The sequence below is a fragment of the Neoarius graeffei genome, chromosome 15 (genome assembly GCF_027579695.1).
Source record: "Neoarius graeffei isolate fNeoGra1 chromosome 15, fNeoGra1.pri, whole genome shotgun sequence".
Lineage (NCBI taxonomy): Eukaryota > Metazoa > Chordata > Actinopteri > Siluriformes > Ariidae > Neoarius > Neoarius graeffei.
Genome location: NC_083583.1, coordinates 24,751,313 through 24,776,752, shown reverse-complemented (window position 1 = coordinate 24,776,752; position 25,440 = coordinate 24,751,313). Strand labels below are relative to the sequence as shown.

The following is a 25,440-nucleotide window of genomic DNA, read 5'->3' as shown; positions in this document are numbered from 1 at the left end:
ATGGAAGATAAGCAGGTAAATATATTTTTTTAATAAACTAGCCACTACTTTATTTTGATTCCTTTTCTAATACTGCATTGCCATAATTTTTGTGGCGAAATCTCATCTCGTTATCTGTAGCCGCTTTATCCTGTTCTACAGGGTCGCAGGCAAGCTGGAGCCTATCCCAGCTGACTACAGGCAAAAGGCAGGGTACACCCTGGACATAGACAACCATTCACACTCACACCTACGGTCAATTTAGAGTCACCAGTTAACCTAACCTGCATGTCTTTGGACTGTGGGGGAAACCGGAGCACCCGGAGGAAACCCACGCAGACAACATGCAAACTCGGCACGGAAAGGCCCTCGACCGGCCACGGGGCTCGAACCCGGACCTTCTTGCTGTGAGGCAATAGCACTAACCACTACACCACCGTGCCACCCCTAATTCTTGTGGAGAAATGCAAACAAATTGACCAAAAAGTCACGCTAGTTCATAATATTATACTATAGTCTAGTTGTCACAACAGAAGGACTCTCAGGTGCACTCTGAACAGCACGTGCTCTGAACTGACTTGCATGCACCGCGAATGACACACACCTGCACGGGATTAAGGCACAATCAGGATGCCTAAATAAGGACTCGGATTGCAGACTTACTTTGCAAAGTGTTCTGTTGTTGTGACGCATTACCGAGCCTGATTTTCTGATTCCTGTTCCTTGTTTTTGACCCTGCTTCTGTTTACAATATTCTGTTTGTGCCTTGCTCAACCTTTTGTCTGTTTTACCGTTCACGATATATGCCTGTCGATTTGGACTGTTTGCACTTTTCTTTATAATAAAGTTCTTCTGCACTTACATCCGTCTCCAACCATCCCTGACAGAATATTTCACCCCCGACACTCGTATTGCTGGGTTTCAGTCATGTGACTTTTCTTAGCGGTTTTACTGGAAGCGAAATAGCTGGTGGTCTAAACGGCTGCCGTAATGCAAACAACTAGTGAGAAGTTATCAGAGTACGCTCGTAATCTAGAAGCCACTGCTGGCTTTAGATATATTCAGAAGATTGCTATGTGCAATGGAATCGACCCCTACAGTCTGGGAAAGAAGGATTTGTCATACGATCTCAAAAACTATCCTTCAGTCGAGTTCCCCGACATCTCGAACTATCTGGTGTTGCAGACATCCTTCTACACCGCAAAACAGATGAAAGCGTGGAAGAGTATGGAGGCTTACAACTTTTTTGTATGTGGCTGGGTAAAGGACCTCGGTATCAAGTCGCTGCCGAATGAATCCTGTATTGTTTTTGCCCGTGTAAGTATTTTTTTTTAAAGCATTTTGTTCACGTCTTTACAATGAAGCGCTGTTAGTTGAAGTGTAAACAAACAGCAGTTCGCTTGATTCTCACTCGTGTTGGCTCTTATCTCTCAGGTAAATCATTCACAAAGATCATCAGAAACCCCTTTAAAGACCCGGATCTTAGTTAAACAAGATGGAGAAGTGATCACGGTGCATTGTAACTGTATGGCTGGGTAAGAATTTTGTCGCAAGCTTCACGCATATGGACTTTGTGAGGAGTAAACAAAGAAACAGCTGGGGACTTTAGCGCTTCGTGACTAAAAAAAAGTAACATAAAATAACGACACATAGCAAGAAAAGTACTTGGAAAACACTAAGGACATAGCTGAGAGGGACATACAAACCTTTCACCAAGTGATCACTGCAGACTCGAGCATGCTTCGACTCGGCTCCCTTCGATTTCAGTGAGACGTTCAAAAGCCACCTTTCTCGACATCTTTTTGTGAAATCCTGTGTTCGTTCACCTTTTATTATTAGTTCATGGGGAACCCTGAAGACTTTTATCAGTTGCACAATTTGATTGATTCGAACAACCTAAAACGACGCGAGTGTAAGGCATTTTTCATGCGAGCAATGTACCTTCTCCATACAAACACTTTGTCAACTGAGCTTTGGTAGACCACCAGCTAAAGTTTTGAATAACTAATGAGGCGGCTGTGACGTCACGTGAAACCCAGCAATAGCATGCACTTGTACACCTCCGCTGTGCTCGTGGAAAATAACATCACACACGATGGAGTTATGGGCGGCCTCCCTGACAAAAAAATAGTCCCATCTATTCTGATCTCTTTAGTGGTAATATCAGCTTTTTTATAAAGGACAGACATAAAGATTGACTTTTTGCTCAATTTGTTTATTTGCGAGATATTTTCTTTAAGGACAATTTACTATGCATCATTCCAACACACGTAATTTGCTAGTTGTACAAGCACCATCATCACTATAGCTCACCCAAATAAATGTGTATTTGCGTCAGATCTTGGAGCTTCACCGCAAGGCCGTAAGCAAGCGAAGCATTTGAGCTACTTAATTAAGACGTGGCAGTGAAATGTATTGGTTTTGTCTGCTGGGAGCCTGACCTCATTTTCTTGTTTGTCATGAATATTTGTGCACTCTGTAGTTAAATAAAGGATGCAGTTTGTTCACAGATCATTCATTGAGGCGCTGTCATGGTGCCATGCCTGAATTAGTAAGACAATACAATGAATTAACATTCTCACGCGAGCTGGTCACAACATGATGATTACCAAAGATCTTTGTATTCAGGGCCGTAACAAGGATCAAAATTTATGTCCACGTTGCAGAAACGTGACTGACTTCACATTTATTATACCACGATGTCGAATGCGTAGTAAACCAATTACTAGTTTCTAATGAGCCATTATGTTATACTTCCACTTAGGCCTGTGGTGGTAACAGAATCACCTTATTTGGGGTAACTGTGATTAAAATAGCCATAGTGAATTTTTAAACTAGTCTTCCAGGAGAAAGTTAACGCAGACTTTAACACTGGTGAAGACCATGTTTTTTTTCCTCTTTGGTTTACTTTTATTTTTATTTTGTTTTATTCTCACAAAGTGTTTACATACACTCACCGGCCACATTAATAGAAACGTGTTCTTGATTCTAAGATTCCTGTTCTTGGCTGGCAGGAGAGGAACCCAATGTGGTCTTCTGCTGTTGCGTGCTGAGATGCTTTTCTGCTCACCACAGTTGTAAAGAGTGATTATCTGAGTTACTATATCCTTCCTGGCAGCTCAAATCAATCTGGCCATTTTCCTCTGATCTCTCTGCTCAACAAGGCGTTTGTTTCCACCCACAGAACTGTCGCTCACGCAGTGTTTTTTTGTTTTTCGCACCATTCTGTGTAACTCTAGAGACTGTTGTGTGTGAAAACCCCAGGAGATCAGCAGCTTCTGAAATACTCAGTCCATCTGGCTCAAACCAACACCCATGCCACAGTGAAAGTCACACTTTGAGATCACAATTTTTCCCAGTCTGATGTTTGAAGTGAACATTAACTGAAGCTCTTGATTTGCATCTGCATGATTTTATGCATTGTGCTGCTGTCAGGAGATTGGCTGATTAGATAACTATAAAACAGCAGGTGGATGGGTGTTCCTAATAAAGTGGCTGGTGAGTGTATATATAGCAATACTCATCTCATCTCATTATCTCAAGCCGCTTTATCCTTCTACAGGGTCGCAGGCAAGCTGGAGCCTATCCCAGCTGACTACGGGCGAAAGGCGGGGTACACCCTGGACAAGTCGCCAGGTCATCGCAGGGCTGACACATAGACACAGACAACCATTCACACTCACATTCACACCTACGCTCAATTTAGAGCCACCAATTAACCTAACCTGCATGTATTTGGACTGTGGGGGAAACCGGAGCACCCGGAGGAAACCCACAGGGAGAACATACAAACTCTGCACAGAAAGGCCCCGTCGGTCGCAAACCCGGAACCTTCTTGCTGTGAGGTGACCATGCTAACCACTACACCACTGTGCCACCCACATTACAAATCTCACTCACAAAAGATTCATCATGCTAGAAAATACGTTCATGTGCACACAATTCACAGCCATAATTTTAATGCCCATGCTTACTGTTGCGCTCTCAGGTCAGCCATAATGTCATGGCACGGGCAAAGATGTGCAAAGCTTTTATTTAACGTCTCCATAAACTAAAGAGCATGGCGTAAGCACACAGTGCTTCACTCACCCAAACCATTTCAATCAGCACAGCTCAACAGACACATTTCTGAAACAATATGATCTATACTCAGTCCACTAAGTGTGATATTAATGTTGAGATCACATAACCCAACATGTTTAAAAGTTCACTCATGTTCAAGTGTCTTGTTCTGATTTGCATGAAATAAATCAATAAACCATTTTTTTCCTTTAACTTCTGGGGGCTGTTACTGTGGTAACTCGGTCAGCCCTCACCCGGCACAGGCCTACGGTACTTCCTCTCTTACATAAACTGCTCTCTCTGACTCTAATTTTTATTGAGTCATTATTTTGCTTTACAGTTATCTCGTTTTCTTTCTGTGTGTGCCTTGTGCTCGTTTTCCCGCTTGCTTCTCCTCACTGATTACTGGAAAAGTATCCACAAAAAGCCATGTATCCTGCAGCTAATACATGGCACTTTAGCTCATGTTACTGCAACTCGAAGGCTGATTTGGCAATGTTACAAGTAGTGTTCATTTTACAAACTGGCAATTGCCTTCTTAGCCACTCAGATTTATTTATTTATTTTTTTAAATCACATGTTCTCGCATAAACTCAAACGCTTACATGAAATCTACACTATATGGACAAAAGAATGTGGACACATAACATCACACCCACATGTGGCTCTTTTCCAAACTTTTGTCACAAAGTTTAAATCATAGAATTGTATAGAATGTCTTTGTATGCTGGAGCTTGAAGATTTCCCTTTCATGGAACTAAGGCCAAGTTTACATTAGACCGTATCTGTCTCGTTTTCTTCGCGGATGCACTGTCTGTTTACATTAAAACGCCTGGAAACGCCGGGAAACGGGAATCCGTCAGGGTCCACATATTCAATCCAGATCGTGTCTGGTCCGGTGCTGTGTAAACATTGAGAATACGTGGATACGCTGTGCTGAGCTCTAGCTGGCGTCGTCATTGGACAACGTCACTGTGACATCCACCTTCCTGATTCGCTGGCGTTGGTCATGTGACGCGACTGCTGAAAAACGGCGCAGACTTCCGCCTTGTATCACCTTTCATTAAAGAGTATAAAAGTATGAAAATACTGCAAATACTGATGCAAATACTGCCCATTGTGTAGTTATGATTGTCTTTAGGCTTGCCATCCTTCCACTTGCAAGTGGTAAGTGACGCGCATGCCCGACATGCACTGAGATCGCACACACAGCGGCTCAGTCCCGAATTACTGCTCGTGTGCTCCACTCGCGCGCTCTGTGAGCTGCGCAGGGCCGGAGTGCGCACCCTCCAGAGGGCACTCGCTGTTCAGGGTGGAGTGATTTGGAGCGCAGGATGCCTGCGGAGCCGAGCGTATCCGTGTAGTGGCGTTGCTGTGTGCACGCAAATCGTGTATTGGCGTTGCTGTGTGCACACTAATCGTTTTAAAAACGTTAATCTGATGATCCGCTGATACGGTCTAATGTAAACCCCACCTAATAAAGAGCCTGAACCTGTTCCAGCACAACAATGCCCTTGTGCACAATTCGAGGCCCATGAAGACATAGTAGTTTGCCATGGTTAGAGTGGAAGAACTTGAGTGTCCTGCACAGAGCCCTGACCTGACCTCACCTCAACCCCACTGAAACACATCTGCACCCCAGGCCTTATCACCCCACATCAGTGCCTGACCTTACTAATGCCCTTGTGGCGAAATGAACACAAATCCCCACAGCCACACTCCAAAATCTAGTGTAAAGCCTTCCAAGAAGAGTGGAGGTTATTATAGCAGCAAAAGTGGAATTAAATCTGTAATGAGATGTTCACCAAGAACTTATGGGTGTGATGGTTTGGTGTCCCAAAAAACCTTTGGCTGTATAGTGTGTTTCAGATTTGCTCTGCATTTCTCAACAAGAACTGGAAGTGTAGTGTATCATAAGAGCTAAACATAATGGCTGACATAGGAACATAAAGTGTCCTCTGAAGTCAGCTGAGAACTAATCATCACTGCCGATTCGTCTTAGATCTTTGACATATACTACATTCTGCCACTAGATTTCACAACATTGTAATTTCAATATTGAACAACGGGAGATAAAAACCTTCTGAAACTACTGACCTCTGGGTCCTCATAGCTAATTACAGCCATGTTTTTATTGCCGGTGGGCTACATTTAAAGGTAGACTGCCTTTCAGATTTTTCAAGTTAAGGTCATAAAAATAATTTTCCCTGACACCCAATTATTTTTGTTTAGCGGACCAAAAGCTACTGAATTCAAATCACAGACTTCCAATTTTATTCCATCCATTATCTGTAACCGCTTATCCTGTGCAGGGTCGCAGGCAAGCTGGAGCCTGTCCCAGCTGACTATGGGTGAAAGGCGGGGTACACCCTGGACAAGTCACCAGGTCATCGCAGGGCTGACACATAGACACAGACAACCATTCACACTCACATTCACACCTACGGTCAATTTAGAGCCATCAATTAACCTAACCTGCATGTCTTTGGGGGAAACCGGAGCACCCAGAAGAAACCCACGCAGACACGGGGAGAACATGCAAACTCCACACAGAAAGGCCCCTGTCAGCCACTGGGCTCGAGCCCAGGACCTTCTTGCTGTGAGGCAACAGTGCTAACCACTATGCCACCGTGCTGCCCCTCCAATTTTATTTATTTATTTTTTTAACTAGAACAATTAATGAATTTAGGGCCACGTTGCCGTAAATTCTTCGCTATTTTTTCCTTTTTCACCATGACCCAATTCAAGATACTACGTCATGCATCACATGATGGGCTTTCCCTGTTTGGGCAAGGCATTGTGGGATACAAATTTGAAACAGGAAAGAAAAATGGAGGACATGAGTATGCGAATGAAATGTGAAATACTGACTAGAGTAATGGAAAGTGAGAAGAAAAGACGTTATGTTGTGAAGGAAAGGAAATGCAGGACCAAACTAATAAATATCGGCGGTCAGCGAGCACCTCAGTGTGATCAGCTGTTCGTTTAGCGACAGAATGATGGAACTGTCAGTGCATGGTCAAGGTAAACCTGTAGATGGCAGTAATGCAACACTGGATACCAGCTGCTGTAAAACCCAAAAGAAGAAGAAAAGAAAAAGGTAAACCTACACATGCGCACACGGACTTCTTCTGTCTACTTGACTGCGCGAAGCGAGTGATTTCATGCACATTATTTGCGAGGGGAATCCCCTCAAATTAAATAACTTCCCAGCCACAGAATGGCCTGGGTTTTTTTTAGATATTACAGAAATAAACATGTATCACAATGACCAAATTTCAGAGGGAACTAAATTTCACCGATTTTATGAAATCGAAAGGCCGTACAGCTTTAAATGATCTTGTCTGTGTTTATGGCCACTTTTTTGCATGTACCGTACTCGTCAAAAGTTTGTACACACTTGCATATGACTGTGAATGAGTGTGTCCACACTTGTGACTGGTACTGTATGTTTGGTTGTTTGAAAAGTGAGCAGCGTTATTTCCTCAGGTTTTGAAAAGAGGTAATTTGTGTGGAAATATGTGCCAGACTAGATTTTGCATTCCCAGTAAAATGTTGAAAGTGGGGTTGGTGTTTGGTTTTTTTCTTCTTTTTTTTTTTTGGCCCAACTTGAAGCTGCCATCAGTCACAGTGAATTAGGCTTATTTACCAGGTGGGTGTTTCAGTTTGTTTGTAATTATTTCAGTGAAGCTCAGCATGAGAATCGCTGATAAAGTGCCCACCTGCACTCTTAGCCCTGCCTAAATCTGGTACAGTCCACTTTATCTTTCCTGACAGAAGAGGCCCTGTCAGTGCTCTAAGCTCTTAGGCCCTATATGCGCATTCGCATCTGCAGGATTTGATGTGCCTCAGTGCTTAAAACTGCCATCAGAATACTCAAACCCACTTCAGCAGCCAAGTCCAAATGCTACACAAAAGACAGCCATTGTGTTTAATGTTTAAGTGTTTATCATTTTTGTCATTATCGTTTATTATTGAAGAAAAACTTGTGAGGGGGGAAAAATGGGGTCTGGGATATGGCCCTAAATAAGACTTAGACCAAGCAACAGTTCTCTAACCTTTAACTGGATTTTTTTTCAAGGAATTTTAAGGGAATAGCCATGGCCTGAAGGTTAAAGAAGCAGCCTTGGGCCCAATAAGGGGTTGCTGGTTTGATTCCCAGGACTGGCAGGGGGAAAAAAATGAGGGGAGTTGAGTGAATCATGGCTGAAGTGCCCTTGAGCGAGGCACCTAACCCCCAACTGCTCTCTGGGCACTGTAGCATAGCTGCCCACTGCTCTGGGTATGTGTGTGTGCTTATTGCTCACTTGTGTGTGGAAATTCACTGTGTTTGAGTGTACATGTGACCAAATAAAGGCTTCTTCTTCTTAAGCCTTTATTTACCACATGTACAGTGAAATTCTATCTCTGTATTTAACTCACCTGAAGGGTGCTGCAGCGCCCAGGGAGCAGTTGGAGGTTAGGTGCCTTGCTCAAGGGCACTTCAACCATGGATGTAGATGTTCATGCCCCTCACTCACACATTTTCCTACTGGTCCAGGGAATCAAACCAGTGGCCTTTTGGACCCAAAGCTGCTTCTGTAATGCCACACTCACAAACCGCCGTAAGTGTTTTGGACACGCACGGGTCGCAGGGTTTGGTAGCTCACAGCCATGCCGCAGGGTTGTGGTGAACCCAGGGGAAAGTTTGGGGGAGGAGTAAGGGCAAAATACTTGTCAAGTACAGGTTGCACGCCTGACTTCCTCGAGGTGTGGGAAAAATTGCGCCATTAGCCCGTGGAAAGCGTATGTCTAATGCACCTGATCAGTGCGTGTTCAGTGAGTATGGAGTGCATGTGACCTTGCATTTTACCAGTTTCCTTCGTTAGGAGTACGGGCCGCACTTGTGAAGCATGTGTGACGCATGTGATTAGTACGTGACAATCACTCATGACTTGGATGTAACGCAAGCCAGGAGTGGATATAAAACCAGTGTGTATGCAGCGTTCTGCATCTGTCTTTCGGCTGAAGAACAATATTGCTTCGTGCTCCTCAGCTTCTATCATCTGCCTATAAGGGTCCAACTCCCTCAGTCATTGCGGCGGTATGGCGACAACCATCTTCCCTTCTACAATGCTACACATTACTTGATCAGTTCCTTGGTTCCTCCCCAATATATATATATATATATATATATATATATATATATATATATATGAGTGATTCCACGCTTATGGGTACTGAAATGGGGACATGAACTTATTCACCTAAAACCATTTCTTTTTTTACCATCAGGTCACAAAACATGTAATCTTTAATGAATGATATGTTAAAAGATAACTTTAATTTTCTGAGATGTAATAAAAACATATTTATATGCCAAAGTCAAGCCTATGAGTTCCAAAATGATGTCTGTTACATTACTTCTGTTACGATTGTCCATCTCGCGTCTGTTACAAATTAATTACAATCTAGCTATATACCATGTTAATCTTATTGAAAGAATGTGTATGTTTATTCTACTACACATGTTTATTAATTATATTTGCTAAAACATCACCTTCCTATGTTTCAAAAAGTAATTCTACATTGTTAAAATTGAGAATATATATGTCCACAACACTTCTGTTACCCGTACGTTCTGACTTTGGCATATATAAATGTTTTTATTACATCTCAGAAAATTAAAGTTATCTTTTAACATATCATTCATTAAAGATTACATGTTTTGTGACCTGATGGTAAAAAAAGAAATGGTTTTAGGTGAATAAGTTCATGTCCCCATTTCAGTACCCATAAGCGTGGAATCACTCATATATATATATATATATATATATATATATATATATATATATATATATACACCCAGAGTCTTGCCCCTCGTGTCACGTGCAGGTCGCGTGCGCTGCGAGCACGCCACACATGGGGTAGAAAGTGAGATGTACTTCCAGGGCCATAGCCAGCATTTTAAAATCACCGAGGTCTGTGATGCGCGTACAAAGCACGCGCCAAAAATTTTTTGACACATTTAAATGAGGGGGTGAATTACACGTCACACGAGATCTATTCCTGAAATTACTTTTAATGGTGTTTGAACTGAATATAATCAGTTTTGAAAAAAAAATCATGTATGTGGCAAGAGTAAGAATAATTTCAGCTTGTTTAATGGTTTGATCTGGCCCAAGCAATGAGAACAAAAGATACCCTAACCATATAGCCTATGGAACTAAGATACATTAACAATCTGGCATCCGTTACACCTACACAAAAAAAAAAACAAATTCTGGGGAAAAAAAAACAGTATACACCACCATGTTTTAGGCAAAGTTATCCAAGGCAAACATAAGTTGAAACTTTCCACTCTATTGCTTTGGCTTATCGAATGATTTATTTTTAAAATCACAAACAAGGTAGGCTACAACTGCGCTGCTTCGAAAATGTAAATTTAACAGCTTCATGAAAGTGCGCTGATGGTTACCATGAAAAGTGTTCTTGGTCTCAGAGCCGCACGCACGAAACAGACACAGTAAAGACAGAATCAACGTTTAACATAATTAACAATGCACTTTTTATGGAGACGTTTTAATGTCATTCATTATTTTTTTTTATCCAGTTGAAATATTTAGTGTACAAATGTATTTTCAGCTCTTAAAAATGACCGAGGTCCAGACCTCGGTGGCCTCATAGCTGGCTACGGCCATGTGTACTTCTGTCTTGCGGGCCGCACAAATAACAAGTGTGGAGTACTTGTGTAGTACTTCTGAGGCACGTCACTTGTACAATGACCATGCGTCTTACTATCATTGCAAAGCCCCTACTAGCCATGCTGCTGACTTGGTTCAGGCGTACAAAAGGAGCACAGGTCCCGTACGTAGTGTATACGTTCTTGATTTTTTGCAAGACCCATAGAATTTGCATGTGCAGGACCAAAAGTCTTCACGGCCAGTCTGCGACCTTCTACAGTGCTGAACACACGCAAGTGTTGCGCAAGTCTCAAGCACGGTTTTGGCAAATTTTTTACCATAGAAGCATGTACGGCAGGTTGTGAGTGAGCCTTAACCTTTAGGCCACGGCATCCCCATGTCTGTCCAGTTTTGCTGAGCTTGTGCCCAGTGTAGCCTCAGATTATTGTTCTTGGCTGACAGAAGTGGAACCCAATGTGGTCTTTTGGTGTTCTGCTTCAAGACTCAGTGTGTTATGCAATCTGTCATTTCATTTCTACTCACCACGATTGTAAAGAGTTGTTACTTGAGTCACCATGCAATATCCTTCCTGTCAACATGAACTTGTCTGTCATTCTCCTTTGACCGCTCTCATCAAAAATTCATTTCCATGAGCAAAACTTCTGCTCACTGGGTGTTTTTTTAATTTTTAATTTTATTTATTTATTTATTATTTTTTTAATATGGCACGGTGGTGTAGTGGTTAGCGCTGTCGGCTCACAGCAAGAACGTCCGGATTCGAGCCCTGTGGCCAGCGAGGGCCTTTCTGTGTGGAGTTTGCATGTTCCCCCTGTGTCCGCGTGGGTTTCCTCCGGGTGCTCCAGTTTCCCCCACAGTCCAAAGACATGCAGGTTAGTTTAACTGGTGACTCTAAATTGACCGTAGGTGTGAATGAGTGTGTGAATGGTTGTCTGTGTCTATTGCCGCTTTTCCACTACCAACGCGGCTGAGTTGGGCTGAGCCGTGCCGTGCTGAGTTGGGCTGAGTCGAGCTGAGTGGGGCTGTTGGAGTTGCATTTCGACTACAACCGCACTGAACCGTGCTGGCTGGAAGTGAGTGGACACATTGGGTGGAGTGCTAACTGGGGTGGACGTCACGTGATGTCGTTAGGCAGCACAAACAGTGACATCAGTGATCTTTTAAGCGGTAGTCTCACGACCCGGATAGTAAACAATAAACATGGAGTCGTTAGTGTTGCTGGTCTTGGTGCTGTGGCTTGTTGTTACTGACAACGCCAACAGATACTGGCAAGAGCGTATAGATGAGGCAAGGCGCATAAGGCTTCAGAAATTCTCGTAATTCGTAATTCTTCTTCTGGGTTTACGGTGTTTACAGATCCCAGCGTGCTCGCGGGGCGTGTGTGGGCATGTGAGGATACTCCTCCTCACCAATCAGTGCACAGGGGAGTGTCTCCTCACACCCCTAGCCCCAGTCGGCTCGGTTTGGCTTGCTTCAGCCCCACTCCAAAACCGTGCGAGTTTTGGGTGCTAAGCAGGGCTGAAGCGAGCTGAGTCGTGCTGTTCTAAGGTAGTCGAAACGTGAGCCGTGTCGGGCTGAAGTGAGCTGAAGCGAGCTGAAAAAGGGAAGTGGAAAAGGGCCATAAGTGTCAGCCCTGTGATGACCTGGCGACTTGTCCAGGGTGCACCCCGCCTTTCGCCCGTAGTCAGCTGGGATAGGCTCCAGCTTGCCTGCGACCCTGTAGAACAGGATAAAGCGGCTAGAGATGATGATATGATATATGTATCTTAAAAACTGCTATGTATGAAAACCCAAGGAGATCAGCAACTTCCAGAATATTCAAACCAGCCTATTTGATATCAGTACCCATATGCCACCTTTGAAGTTATTTTTTTTCCTCTCATTCTGATGTTTGATGTTAACAGTAACTGACCTCTATCTGCATGAGTTTATGCACTATGCTGCAGCCGCATGATCAGATGGTTGTATACGTAATTGCATGAGTATGCAGATGTACAGGTGTGATCAGCGAGGGCACATTATGTGCACAATGTACTGAATATATATCACCATATTGCCATTGTCCTGGTCTGTGCCTTCAGCTTGAAGCATGGAGCACTGCCAGAAAAATAATTTCTCAATATTACTCCTGTTATTCTTGGGAACGTCGCCAAAAGTGGCCACTGGAAAAATATGACTTACCCAGCACAACATGTCATTCAGCACAGTTATCTATTTCTGGGTCCTCGGGCTGAGAAGCAGTTATCCTTAGAGGACCCTTGGTTTTTTTTTATTTATTTATTTTTATTGAATACTGTGTGTATAGCGCCACTGTACTTAGTTTCTTCATTTGTCTTTAAGTGGAGAAGAACTTTATTGGCTCTTCCATTTTAAATTTTTTATTTGCAGCCCTGTTTTGTGAATCTTGCCCAACCAAGAATTGCCAGCACACAAAGGATTACCCTCCTGTACGTCAATAAAACAGATTTATTGTGCAGATAGATGACTGATTGTTGTAATTTTACCATTTTGATCTAGTCCAGTCATCCTTTTTCATCTTTTACCTCTGTTTTATTTCAAATGATGCCTTGTTTTCTTATTACCAGCTCAAAACTAAAGGGGCAAAAATATTAATCTGATCTTGCGAATACAATGCTGTTTTTGACAAGTTGCTCTGGTGGCTACAAAAGAAGACAAAAGAAAATGCAGAAACCTATGAGTTCACTTCAAAGCTTGGGTTCTTTCGACTACGGCTGCAGGCTAAATCAAGCCAATGGCACACTACAGATTTATTCAGATTGCATGAAAGGGTTTGCAAAATGATGGAGGGTTTCAAAACACACACTGAGGTACTGTTTTCAGTCCCAAGCATAGAGATTACTAGAAGGGCAACATGTTGATATGAAAGCCCATGTATAATGATCATATACAGTGCAGTTTGTACAAGGTCTTCATTCTGTTTGTGTGATTTGCAATGTTGCATTCTGCTATCGTGATGATAATCATTTCGAGATCAGTAATTCCTGATGTATAGTGACTGTCTAAATACTTGTTTATTTGTTGGATGTGCTTTATTGAAAATGACTCTTATTTATTATAAAATAGAATATTGGACACAGCAGAATGAATGATAATAGAAAATTGCAAGTCATCATGCGACCCAATATACTTGGTGTAAAATATAACCACGAAAATAAGAAGAATAATAATGATGTTTACAGATCCTCGTGATAGTACAATCATAATAGGGAACTGAATTAGTGTCTAGACCCTGTTTATTTCTAGATTATTCTCTGTCTTGCTTTTCACACTTTTTTTTTTTTGACCTCTAAGCCAAAGATGAAATGATTTTGTCCTCTAATAGTGCTGGTGCATTAAATCAAAGTATGTCAGCGTCTCTAAAGGTTTAGGTAGTTTCAGAATAACTCACTGTTGAGCAATTTGATGGAACTTTTTTTTTTTTAAACATAATTCACTTTGTGTGTGTTGGATAACTTCATGTCAGAAGGTGTTGATTCATTTTGTTCCGGCATGGCTCGGACCATAGTTGTGGCTACAAAGTAACTCATAATTTTATATTATTGCACTCATTCTAATATGCTACAATTTCTATTCTAATGGCTTATTCACAAATACTTTAATGGCAAATACTCCGATGAATTAAAATTGTTGTTACTTAACAAAAAGAAAAAAGTTAATTATAGATATGGTGACGTTGTCTCTGTGAGACGCTGGTAACAGTACCAGTGAGTGGCCTAGTGGTTGGCGTGTCCGCCTCTTGATCGTGAGATCGTGAGTTCTACTCGTGGTCGGGTCATACCAAAGACCATCGTAAAAATGGTGCCTACTGCCATCTAGCAACGCACGCTGCAATACAGATGTGAATGGGGAGTCAAATTCTCATGGTTACCAGAGGACTAGCCCCCCACTGTTACCCTAGCTATGTAATATAGGCGAGAGGCTGAGGGCTACGAAACAGAGATTGGCACTGCCGAACGTGCCATGAATGGTGTGGGAAGGACTTTGAACAGTAATAGTACAGTATGTACTGGGCTGCATTGCACTGCCACATTGTTGATTATTTTCCTATAACAGCACTCCCTAATGCTTGTTTTACTGCTTACTTAGGTAAAACATTGCACACTATCACCATAATATAACAATTAACCATGTCTTCTCTCTGTTTTCTGTTTGACCTGACTGCATGCAGGCGACTGGAAGGGATTGTGTTCAACTGTGGCTGCGAGATACGCTGGATCCAGCTATGGCAGCAGAGAGGGGAGGCAGGTTTACACACCCAGCAGCTCTACTGCAAGAACGGTGCCAACAGGATCCGCCTGCGTGCAATGAACATCACTCACTGTGGTATAAATCCCTTATGAGCACCTCTAATAATCAGCGAGCTGTTAGTGGTTACTTTAGATTTTCAATACTAAAGTGTGTATTGAAAACGACTCACTCTATACACAGGGTAGAAAGGAACGGATTTTAAAAACGTAATCTGGCCAGGTTTAGTTTCAGGCTCGAGGTATACAGTATGTCTCACTGAAGGTTCAGGCTCATGTGGTTTTGCAGCTTATGCAGGTCTTAACCAAGATGGACTTAACTGCTAAATAGGTGGTATACAGGGTGAACGATGTAGCGATATGTGCCTTATTATACATACAGGACACTTTTTCGATGATGCTAGAAGGGAATAGAACATATGTTCTATTCCCTTCTACTGTAGCAGGTTTCATTCATTTGGTTTGATAGCATGCAATATTGTTAGCATATCACTTATCCTACGTGTATTACATCACTCTATGCAATGGAGAATGAGCATTGAATATGGTTTGATATTGCATGGTTGTCAAGACAACATGATGTCATAGGTTGGAGACATAAAACTTCCACACTAACGAGCGACTGTGACAGTTTGTAAACAAACATGGCCACCAGGTTTGCTTCATTAAATACAGAAGATTTTGAGAGAATTTTGAAAGAGAAAGATGCGTGGAACACCTGAAAGGAATGTATTATAATAATAATAATAATAATAATAATAATAATAACTTTGTCTGGCTTTTTTTCATGGTATAGTGGTGCGTGAAAGTTTGTAAACCCTTGAGAATTTTCTATATTTCTGCATAAATATGACCCAGAACATCAGATTTTCGCACAAGTCCTAAAAGTAGATAAAGAGAACCCAGTTAAACAAATGAGACAAAAATATTATACTTGGTCATTTATTTATTGAGGAAAATGATCCAATATTACATATCTGTGAGTGGCAAAAGTGTGTGAACCTTTGCTTTCAGTATCTGGTGTGACCCCCTTGTGCAGCAATAACTGCAACTAAACGTTTGCGGTAACTGTTGATCAGTCCTGCACACCGGCTTGGAGGAATTTTAGCCCATTCTTCCGTACAGAACAGCTTCAACTCTGGGATGTTGGTGGGTTTCCTCACATGAACTGCTCGCTTTAGGTCCTTCCACAACATTTCGATTGGATTAAGATGAGAACTTTGACTTGGCCATTCCAAAACATTAACTTTTATTCTTCTTTAACCATTCTTTGGTAGAACGACTTGTGTTCTTAGGGTCGTTGTCTTGCTGCATGACCCACCTTTTCTTGAGATCCAGTTCATGGACAGATGTCCTGACATTTTCCTTTAGAATTGGCTGGTATAATTCAGAATTCATTGTTCCATCAATGATGGCAAGCCGTCCTGGCCCAGATGCAGCAAAACAGGCCCAAACCATGATACTACCACCACCATGTTTCACAGATGGGATAAGGTTCTTATGCTGGAATGCAGTGTTTTCCTTTCTCCAAACATAACGCTTCTCATTTAAACCAAAACGTTCTATTTTGGTCTCATCCATCCACAAAACATTTTTCCAATAGCCTTTTGGCTTGTCCATGTGATCTTTAGCAAACTGCAGATGAGCAGCGATGTTCTTTTTGGAGAGCAGTGGCTTTCTCCTTGCAACCCTGCCATGCACACCATTGTTGTTCAGTGTTCTCCTGATGGTGGACTCATGAACATTAACATTAGCCAATGTGAGAGAGGCCTTCAGTTGCTTAGAAATTACCCTGGGGTCCTTTGTGACCTTGCCCACTATTACACACCTTGCTCTTGGAGTGATCTTTGTTGGTTGACCACTCCTGGGGAGGGTAACAATGGTCTTGATTTTCCCCCATTTGTACACAGTCTGTCTGACTGTGGATTGGTGGAGTCCAAACACTTTAGAGATGGTTTTGTAACCTTTTCCAGCCTGATGAGCATCAACAACGCTTTTTCTGAGGTCCTCAGAAATCTCCTTTGTTTGTGCCATGATACACTTCCACAAACATGTGTTGTGAAGATCAGACTTTGATAGATCCCTTTTCTTTAAATACAACCCCAATTCCAAAAAAGTTGGGACAAAGTGCAAATTGTAAATAAAAATGGAATGCAATAATTTACAAATCTCAAAAACTGATATTGTATTCACAATAGAACATAGACAACATATCAAATGTCGAAAGTGAGACATTTTGAAATTTCATGCCAAATATTGGCTCATTTGAAATTTCATGACAGCAACACATCTCAAAAAAGTTGGGACAGGGGCAATAAGAGGCTGGAAAAGTTAAAGGTACAAAAAAAGAACAGCTGGAGGACCAAATTGCAACTCATTAGGTCAATTGGCAATAGGTCATTAACATGACTGGGTATAAAAAGAGCATCTTGGAGTGGCAGCGGCTCTCAGAAGTAAAGATGAGAAGAGGATCACCGATCCCCCTAATTCTGCGCCAACAAATAGTGCAGCAATATCAGAAAAGAGTTTGACAGTGTAAAATTGCAAAGAGTTTGAACATATCATCATCTACAGTGCATAATATCATCAAAAGATTCAGAGAATCTGGAAGAATCTTTGTGCGTAAGGGTCAAGGCCAGAAAACCATACTGGGTGCCCGTGATCTTCGGGCCCTTAGATGGCACTGCATCACATACAGGCATGCTTCTGTATTGGAAATCACAAAATGGGCTCAGGAATATTTCCAGAGAACATTATCTGTGAACACAATTCACCGTGCCATCTGCCGTTGCCAGCTAAAACTCTATAGTTCAAAGAAGAAGCCATACCTAAACATGATCCAGAAGTGCAGACGTCTTCTCTGGGCCAAGGCTCATTTAAAATGGACTGTGGCAAAGTGGAAAACTGTTCTGTGGTCAGACGAATCAAAATTTGAAGTTCTTTATGGAAATCAGGGACGCCGTGTCATTCAGACTAAAGAGGAGAAGGATGACCCGAGTTGTTATCAGCGCTCAGTTCAGAAGCCTGCATCTCTGATGGTATGGGGTTGCATTAGTGCGTGTGGCATGGGCAGCTTACACATCTGGAAAGACACCATCAATGCTGAAAGGTATATCCGGGTTCTAGAGCAACATATGCTCCCATCCAGACGACGTCTCTTTCAGGGAAGACCTTGCATTTTCCAACATGACAATGCCAAACCACATACTGCATCAATTACAGCATCATGGCTGCGTAGAAGAAGGGTCCGGGTATTGAACTGGCCAGCCTGCAGTCCAGATCTTTCACCCATAGAAAACATTTGGTGCATCATAAAACAGAAGATACGACAAAAAAGACCTAAGACAGTTGAGCAACTAGAATCCTACGTTAGACAAGAATGGGTTAACATTCCTATCCCTAAACTTGAGCAACTTGTCTCCTCAGTCCCCAGACGTTTACAGACTGTTGTAAAGAGAAAAGGGGATGTCTCACAGTGGTAAACATGGCCTTGTCCCAACTTTTTTGAGATGTGTTGTTGTTATGAAATTTAAAATCACCTAATTTTTCTCTTTAAATGATGCATTTTCTCAGTTTAAACATTTGATATGTCATCTATGTTCTATTCTGAATAAAATATGGAATTTTGAAACTTCCACATCATTGCATTCCGTTTTTATTTACAATTTGTACTTTGTCCCAACTTTTTTGGAATCGGGGTTGTAAAACAGGGTGCCCACTCACACCTGATTGTCATCCCATTGATTGAAAACACCTGAGACTAATTTCACCTTCAAATTAATTGCTAATCCTAGAGGTCCACATACTTTTGCCACTCACAGATATGTAATATTGGATCATTTTCCTCAATAAATAAATGACCAAGTATAATATTTTTGCCTCATTTATTTAACTGGGTTCTCTTTATGAACTTTTAGGACTTGTGTGAAAATCTGATGATGTTTTAGGTCATATTTATGCAGAAATATAGAAAATTCAAGCCCTCGCCACAGACCTGTGACAACTCCATGTCTCTGCTGAATCAGTTGAACGACTTCTTCGCTCGCTTTGAGGCAGACAACAGCACCACGGCACAGAAGACCCCACCACCTCCCGGTGACCAGGTGTTGACGCTGTCCCCAGACAGCGTGAGGAGAGCTCTCAGGACGACAAATGCATGAAAAGCCCTGGGTCCTGATAACATTCCTGGTCGTGTCCTGAGAGACTGTACCAAGGAGCTCACAGATGTCTTTACAGACATCTTCAACATCTCGTTGAGCCAGGCTGTTGTCCCCACGTGCCTCAAAACCACCACCATCATCCCGGTCCCGAAGAAGCCGTCTCCCTCCTGCTTCAATGACTACCGCCCTGTCGCACTCACTCCCATCCTCATGAAGTGCTTCGAGCAGCTAGTCATGAGGCATATCAAGTCTGCCCTCCCCCCCGCCCTGGTCCTTTCCAGTTTGCATATCAGTCCAACCGTTCAACCGATGACGCCATCTCCACTGCCCTCCACTCAGCCCTCACCCACCTGGAGACAAAAGACTCATATGTCAGAATGCTGTTCATAGACTTTAGCTCAGCATTCAACACAATCATTCCTCAGCAGCTCATTCACAAACTGGACCAGCTGGGACTCAACACCTCCCTGTGCAACTGGCTGCTGGACTTCCTGACGGGGAGACCACAGACTGTACGGGTCGGCAGCAACTCCTCCAGCACCATCACACTGAACACAGGGGCCCCCCAAGGATGTGTGCTAAGCCCCCTCCTCTTCACTCTGCTGACCCACGACTGCACATCAACATCCAGCTCAAATCTCTTCATTAAGTTTGCGGATGACACGACTGTGGTGGGTCTCATCAACAATGGCGATGAGACAATCTACAGGAGTGAGGTGAGCCGCTTGGCCATGTGGTGCAAGGACAACAATCTCCGTCTGAACGTGGAGAAGACGAAGGAGATTGTTGTGGACTTCAGGAGAGAGCACACCCAGCGTGCTCCACTATCTATCGATGGTGCTGCAGTGGAGAGGGTGAGCAGCACCAAGTTTCTGGGTGTGCATATCTCTGAAGACCTGTCCTGGAGCAATAACACTGCATCACTGGCCAAAAAAGCCCAACAGTGTCTGTACTTCCTCCGCAAACTGAGGAGAGCAAGAGCCCTGGCCCCCATCATGCACACTTTCTACAGCGGCACCATCGAGAACATCCTGACCAGCTGCATCACCGTGTGGTACGGCGCCTGCACCGAGTCCTGCTGCAAGTCTCTGCAGCGCATCGTGAAAGCAGCTGAGAGGATCATTGGTGTCTCTCTCCCTTCTCTAATGGATATTTATAACTCCTGCCTCACCCGCAAAGCCATCAGGATTGCAGGTGACCCCACCCACCCATCTCACAGCCTCTTCAGCCTGCTGCCGTCGGGGAGGAGACTGCGGAGTCTCCGGGCCAAAACCATCAGGCTCAAGAACAGTTTCTTTCACCAGGCAGTCAGGAGGCTCAACTCCCTCCCTGTTCTGCCCCTCCTCCCCCCTCTGCCCCCTGCCACAGATTCTGCTCGCACACCCCCCTTCAGCATCTGACATGTCATCCTCACAGTTCCCCCCCCCCCAACACACACACACACACACACACACACACACACACACACACACACACACACACACACACATCTCATCGTTCATTAACACACTGAACTCAGGGACCGCACATCTCACTTTACCTCGCTCATTTGCACTATTCCACACTACCTCATCTTAACAGCTGCTAGTTTGTTTATACTGCTTATTTCATGTTTCCTGTTTACCTGCTATACCTCAAGTGCCCTTGACTGTTTGGTTATTTGAACCAGTGTGTGTGTGTGTGTGTGTGTGTGTGTGTGTGTGTGTATGTATATGAGTGTTTAGTCTACGTCTAGTTCATATCTAGAGTGTTTATACTGTTTATATTGTCTGTTTGAGTGTTTAGTCTGTGTGTAGTTCTTATGTAGTGTTTACACTGTTTTATTGTCTGAGTGTTTAGTCTATGTCTAGTTCTTATCTAGTGTTTATACTGTTTATTTATACTGTTTATATTGTTTGAGTGTTTAGTCTATGTCTAGTTCCTATCTAGAGTGTTTATACTCTTTATATTGGTTTTTTTTTCAATTATTCTATTTTTATTTATTGCATTGCCTGTTTGCACCGTGGGTCAGAGAGGACTGATATTTCATCTGTGCTGTATGTCGAGCATGTATAGCATATTTGACAATAAAGTTGACTTGAAAAAAAAATTCTAAAGGGTTCACAAACTTTCAAGCACCACTGTATATCAGATATATTCCATTCAGCTAGCATGATATTGAACGAGTCGACGATGAGTTCAAGATCATGTTAGCTGAATGGAATATATCTGATATACCACTCAACGCCAGGCAATATTATTTAAATATCTCAACAACTGAAGGTATATTCACGATATATAATATTAATGTACAAAACAAGAAAGATCACAGTAAGTAACAGCTGAACTGTTCTAAATCAACTGCTAATATCGTGAGACTCTCAGAAAAATATACTGAATAACTTATCACCATAATGGTATCATATTACCATATGGTAGCGAAGATTTATTTTGAGTGAGAACTAAACATTTAGACTGGTACCAAAATCCAGACTCGTGACACCCAAAGGCATTTTTGAGACAAAGTCGGCAAACAGTCTTATTTTGTCAATTTGGGTGTGCCGAATTCAAATCTGCAATATGCCGAGCTCTATCTGACCTCTGTTGACCTCTAAAGGTCATTGAACTTTGGGCCTGTAAACGTCTCAGCTGAACCCAGTTTCTCAGCTTTCTAAGGAATGAAATGTACTAAAATGATTAATGAAGTTAGCAAATGGCCTTGTTTGTTAAATGTTTGGGTGCTGAATTCATTTTTCATTTGTAAAACGACATATGACCTCTGATAACCTCAAGGTCATTAAACTTGGCCTATAGGCCTATGCATTTAACGGCATTTTTAAACTGACTTTACTCCCCAAAAAAGAATATGAACAGACAAAAAACAAATAGAAAGGAACAAATACAACATTAAATGCCAGTCCATGTACATGTGACTTACTTTTCACAATGAGAATGCCTAGGCGATCACCTTACATAACATTGCATTACATTTAGCGGTTATTGTTTATACAAAGCTACTGAAAAAAGGACAGATTCAGCAGCATACAAAATGTGGGGGCATACAGGGTATACAGGTTAATCAGGGTTAGTATATATGAGAGTTTTTTTTTCTTTGTTGTTTGTTTTTTGTAAAGGCTTTACCCCGTTTAAAACAAAACAAACAAAGAAAAAAACTCTCATATATACTAACCCTGATTAACCTGTATACCCTGTATGCCCCCACATTTTGTATGCTGCTGAATCTGTCCTTTTTTCAGTAGCTTTGTATAAACAATAACCGCTAAATGTAATGCAATGTTATGTAAGATGATCGCCTAGGCATTCTCATTGTGAAAAGTAAGTCACATGTACATGGACTGGCATTTAATGTTGTATTTGTTCCTTTCTATTTGTTTTTTGTCTGTTCATATTCTTTTTGGGGGAGTAAAGTCAGTTTAAAAATGCCGTTAAATGCATAGGCCTATAGGCTAAGTTTAATGACCTTGAGGTTATCAGAGGTCATATGTCGTTTTACAAATGAAAAATGAATTCAGCACCCAAACATTTAACAAACAAGGCCATTTGCTAACTTCATTAATCATTTTAGTACATTTCATTCCTTAGAAAGCTGAGAAACTGGGTTCAGCTGAGACGTTTACAGGCCCAAAGTTCAATGACCTCTAGAGGTCAACAGAGGTCAGATAGAGCTTGGCGTATTGCAAATTTGAATTCGGCACACCCAAATTGACAAAATAAGACTGTTTGCCGACTTTGTCTCAAAAATGCCTTTAACTCCTTAAATAAGCACTTTTTTTGAATTCTGGTACCAGTCTAATTTGCACAACCTAGTTTAAGAGCTTTAATCCACAATAACCATGTCATGTCTAAAATCTTCCTTTTTATAAATATGTACCATTGCAATGCACTAGTGAATATTTCAGGACACTTTCTCATCTATTAGTCGATGTGCCAAGTCTGAATCAGAGTGTTGTTTGTTTTTTGTAAAGGCTTTACCCCGTTTAAAACAAAACAAACAAAGAAAAAAACTCTCATATATACTAACCCTGATTAACCTGTATACCCTGTATGCCCCCACATTTTGTATGCTGCTGAATCTGTCCTTTTTTCAGTAGCTTTGTATAAACAATAACCGCTAAATGTAATGCAATGTTATGTAAGATGATCGCCTAGGCATTCTCATTGTGAAAAGTAAGTCACATGTACATGGACTGGCATTTAATGTTGTATTTGTTCCTTTCTATTTGTTTTTTGTCTGTTCATATTCTTTTTGGGGGAGTAAAGTCAGTTTAAAAATGCCGTTAAATGCATAGGCCTATAGGCCAAGTTTAATGACCTTGAGGTTATCAGAGGTCATATGTCGTTTTACAAATGAAAAATGAATTCAGCACCCAAACATTTAACAAACAAGGCCATTTGCTAACTTCATTAATCATTTTAGTACATTTCATTCCTTAGAAAGCTGAGAAACTGGGTTCAGCTGAGACGTTTACAGGCCCAAAGTTCAATGACCTCTAGAGGTCAACAGAGGTCAGATAGAGCTTGGCGTATTGCAAATTTGAATTCGGCACACCCAAATTGACAAAATAAGACTGTTTGCCGACTTTGTCTCAAAAATGCCTTTAACTCCTTAAATAAGCACTTTTTTTGAATTCTGGTACCAGTCTAATTTGCACAACCTAGTTTAAGAGCTTTAATCCACAATAACCATGTCATGTCTAAAATCTTCCTTTTTATAAATATGTACCATTGCAATGCACTAGCGAATATTTCAGGACACTTTCTCATCTATTAGTCGATGTGCCAAGTCTGAATCAGAGTGAAATTAATACTTTTGCTATGTTTCTTATTTGCTTTGATTTGGTTTCACAAAGACCATAATTAAACAAAGCGAAATGCAAAAATGGCGTAGGGGTGAGACTGAGCATGGTCAATGATGGTTTGCCAAGTGTGCATGAAACTCACCCATGCACAGAGAACAGGGAATAATGAGATAATTACATAAATAACTGCTTGAAATAATTTTGTTTTTTGGGTCCAGTTTTTATATTTTCTTTTTGTTTGTTGGCCAAAATATCCAGGACACATGACATTTCCGCAGTTCTCCAGCTCTGTCCTTTGGTTTGAACCTCACAGTTCAGTTTAGCAACTTGTACAGTGGTGCTTGAAAGTTTGTGAACCCTTTAGAATTTTCTATATTTCTGCATAAATATGACCTAAAACATCATCAGATTTTCACACAAGTCCTAAAAGTAGATCAAGAGAACCCAGTTAAACAAATGAGACAAAAATATTATACTTGGTCATTTATTTATTGAGGAAAATGATCCAATATTACATATCTGTGAGTGGCAAAAGTATGTGAACCTTTGCTTTCAGTAGCTGGTCTGACCCCCTTGTGCAGCAATAACTGCAACTAAACGTTTGCGGTAACTGTTGATCAGTCCTGCACACCGGCTTGGAGGAATTTTAGCCCATTCCTCCATACAGAACAGCTTCAACTCTGGGATGTTGGTGGGTTTCCTCACATGAACTGCTCGCTTCAGGTCCTTCCACAACATTTCCATCGGATTAAGGTCAGGACTTTGACTTGGCCATTCCAAAACATTAATTTTATTCTTCTTTAACCATTCTTTAGGAGAGCGACTTGTGTGCTTAGGGTCGTTGTCTTGCTGCATGACCCACCTTCTCTTGAGATTCAGGTCATGGACAGATGTCCTGACATTTTCCTTTAGAATTCCCTGGTATAATTCAGAATTCATTGTTCCATCAATGATGGCAAGCCGTCCTGGCCCAGATGCAGCAAAACAGGCCCAAACCATGACACTACCACCACCATGTTTCACAGATGGGATAAGGTTCTTATGCTGGAATGCAGTGTTTTCCTTTCTCCAAACATAACGCTTCTCATTTAAACCAAAAAGTTCTATTTTGTTCTCATCCGTCCACAAAATTTTTTCCAATAGCTTTCTGGCTTGTCCACGTGATCTTTAGCAAACTGCAGACGAGCAGCAATGTTCTTTTTGGAGAGCAGTGGCTTTCTCCTTGCAACCCTGCCATGCACACCATTGTTGTTCATTGTTCTCCTGATGGTGGACTCACAAATATTAACATTAGCCAATGTGAGAGAGGCCTTCAGTTGCTTAGAAGTTACCCTGGGGTCCTTTGTGACCTCGCCGACTATTACACGCCTTGCTCTTGGAGTGATCTTTGTTGGTCAACCACTCCTAGGGAGGCTAACAATGGTCTTGAATCTCCTCCATTTGTACACAATCTGTCTGACTGTGGATTGGTGGAGTCCAAACTCTTTAGAGATGG

At 41.9% G+C, this 25,440-nt stretch overlaps 1 protein-coding gene across 1 annotated transcript in view; it reads left to right on the top strand.

Annotated features, from left to right (window-relative positions):
- Positions 1-25,440, top strand: part of ntrk3b (neurotrophic tyrosine kinase, receptor, type 3b) — a 324,652-nt gene that overhangs the window by 134,674 nt on the left and 164,538 nt on the right. Inside the window, exon 5 of the mRNA XM_060941065.1 lies at positions 14,911-15,065. Coding sequence (XP_060797048.1) covers positions 14,911-15,065 — 155 coding nt within the window. The remainder of the gene's footprint in view (positions 1-14,910; positions 15,066-25,440) is intronic.